The 1,460-nt window shown below is 64.2% G+C and overlaps 1 protein-coding gene across 1 annotated transcript in view; it reads right to left on the reverse strand.

The window, feature by feature from the left end:
- LOC108299138 (5'(3')-deoxyribonucleotidase, mitochondrial-like) overlaps positions 1 to 804 on the reverse strand; it is a 3,693-nt gene extending 2,889 nt beyond the window's left edge. The window contains exon 1 of the mRNA XM_017521506.2: positions 331 to 804. Coding sequence (XP_017376995.1) covers positions 331 to 597 — 267 coding nt within the window. The 5' untranslated portion in view covers positions 598 to 804. The remainder of the gene's footprint in view (positions 1 to 330) is intronic.
- Positions 805 to 1,460: the final 656 nt, after the last annotated feature.

Below are 1,460 nucleotides of genomic sequence, written 5' to 3' on the forward strand. Positions count from 1 at the left end.
ACGTTAAAGTCAGCTTTAGATGGGGAGTCAGGTACATTAACACTTTGTACTCTCCCGCATTTTCAGAAGCCCTGGATGGCAGCCAACAGATCCCGAGCGCAGGGCTGCGTCTTCCCGGTGGCCTGTGGCCCCTGGTCCCCGCCCCCCCGACCTGACCCTATTCTACCAGAGGGCCACCGCAAGGCTGGGGCGCTGACCGTCCAAGGTCACCCGCGCAGGGGATGCCCTGGGCCACGGCTGGGAGGCGACCTCGTTCTCCCGCCGCAGCGGCGCGGGTCTGGGCCCGGGTCGGGAAGGGGGCCCGGCGCGGGGCCGGGCAGGGACGCTCACGCTCAGCCCTGGCCGCAGGCTGCCGTACTGCTCCGACACCCAGAAGCCGCGCCGGTCCTCCAGCGCGATGAAGGGCTGGTCGGGGAAGCGCGCGCGGAACTTCCTGAGGAATCCGCCCTCGAAGTCGGCCAGCACGCCGTCCATGTCCACCAGCACCCGCAGGGCGCGGCCGCCCGCCAGGCCCGGCCTGCCCGCCGCCCCGCGCCGCCCCGCGGGAACCGCCGCGCCACGGGGCCGCAGCGCGCACCAGCTGCCCAGCCGGATCATGGCCCAGCGCGCCGGCCCAGCGTGGGCGCGGGGACCTGGACCGCGCGGGGCTGCCGGGGCCGGCCGGTGGACATGACCGCGGCGGAGGACAAGCTCCCAACGCTTGGACGCGCGCGGGGCGCGGAGCTAGGAACGCGGGGCGCGGGCGCGCAGGTACCGGCCCCAGAGCGAGGCAGCGGCGCGCGCGGCCCTTAAAGGGACCAGCGCCGGAGGAGGCGGAGCCCGGGGGCGGGGCTTGGAGGACCGAGAGCCCTGGGCCCCCGGCGCTTCTGGAAGGTCCGCGTTCCCGCGCTCTCCATTGGCGTCTTCTCCCTGGACCCTGGACGCGGACTGCCTTCTCCCACTGCACAGGGGAGCACGGAGGAGCAGTGCAAATCGAGGAGCGGGCCTGTGTCGTTAGACATTTCTGAGCACTTACTGTGTCGCGTGTGAACCAAATAGACAAGGTTCCTGCCATCCTGGAACTTACGTTTTAGAAGAGGAGCCAGACAACCGCATGGAGAAACCGAAACGGGGTGATGTGTACTCTGAAAACCTCTCTGCTTTATTTACAGCAGGTGCCTGCGGAGACACTGATAGAACCAGTAACGTGCTAACATCTAATAGCCTTAGTAAAAATGATTCTCAAGTAAATAGAGGAATATGTATTGTATATTATGTACCCCTGTATAGTCTGCTTTTTTTTTTTTTCTTTTGAGACAAGTTATTGCTCTGTTGCCCAGGCTGGAAGCAGTGGCATGATCCCGGTTCACTGCAGCCTCGACTTCCTGGGCCCAAGGGATCCTCCTGCTTCTGCCTCATGAGTAGCTGGGACCACAGGAGCATGCCACCACACCCTGGTAATTTTTTTTTTTTTTTTTTTT

This window comes from Cebus imitator, unplaced genomic scaffold (genome assembly GCF_001604975.1).
Source record: "Cebus imitator isolate Cc_AM_T3 unplaced genomic scaffold, Cebus_imitator-1.0 Scaffold2281, whole genome shotgun sequence".
In the NCBI taxonomy this organism is placed as follows: domain Eukaryota; kingdom Metazoa; phylum Chordata; class Mammalia; order Primates; family Cebidae; genus Cebus; species Cebus imitator.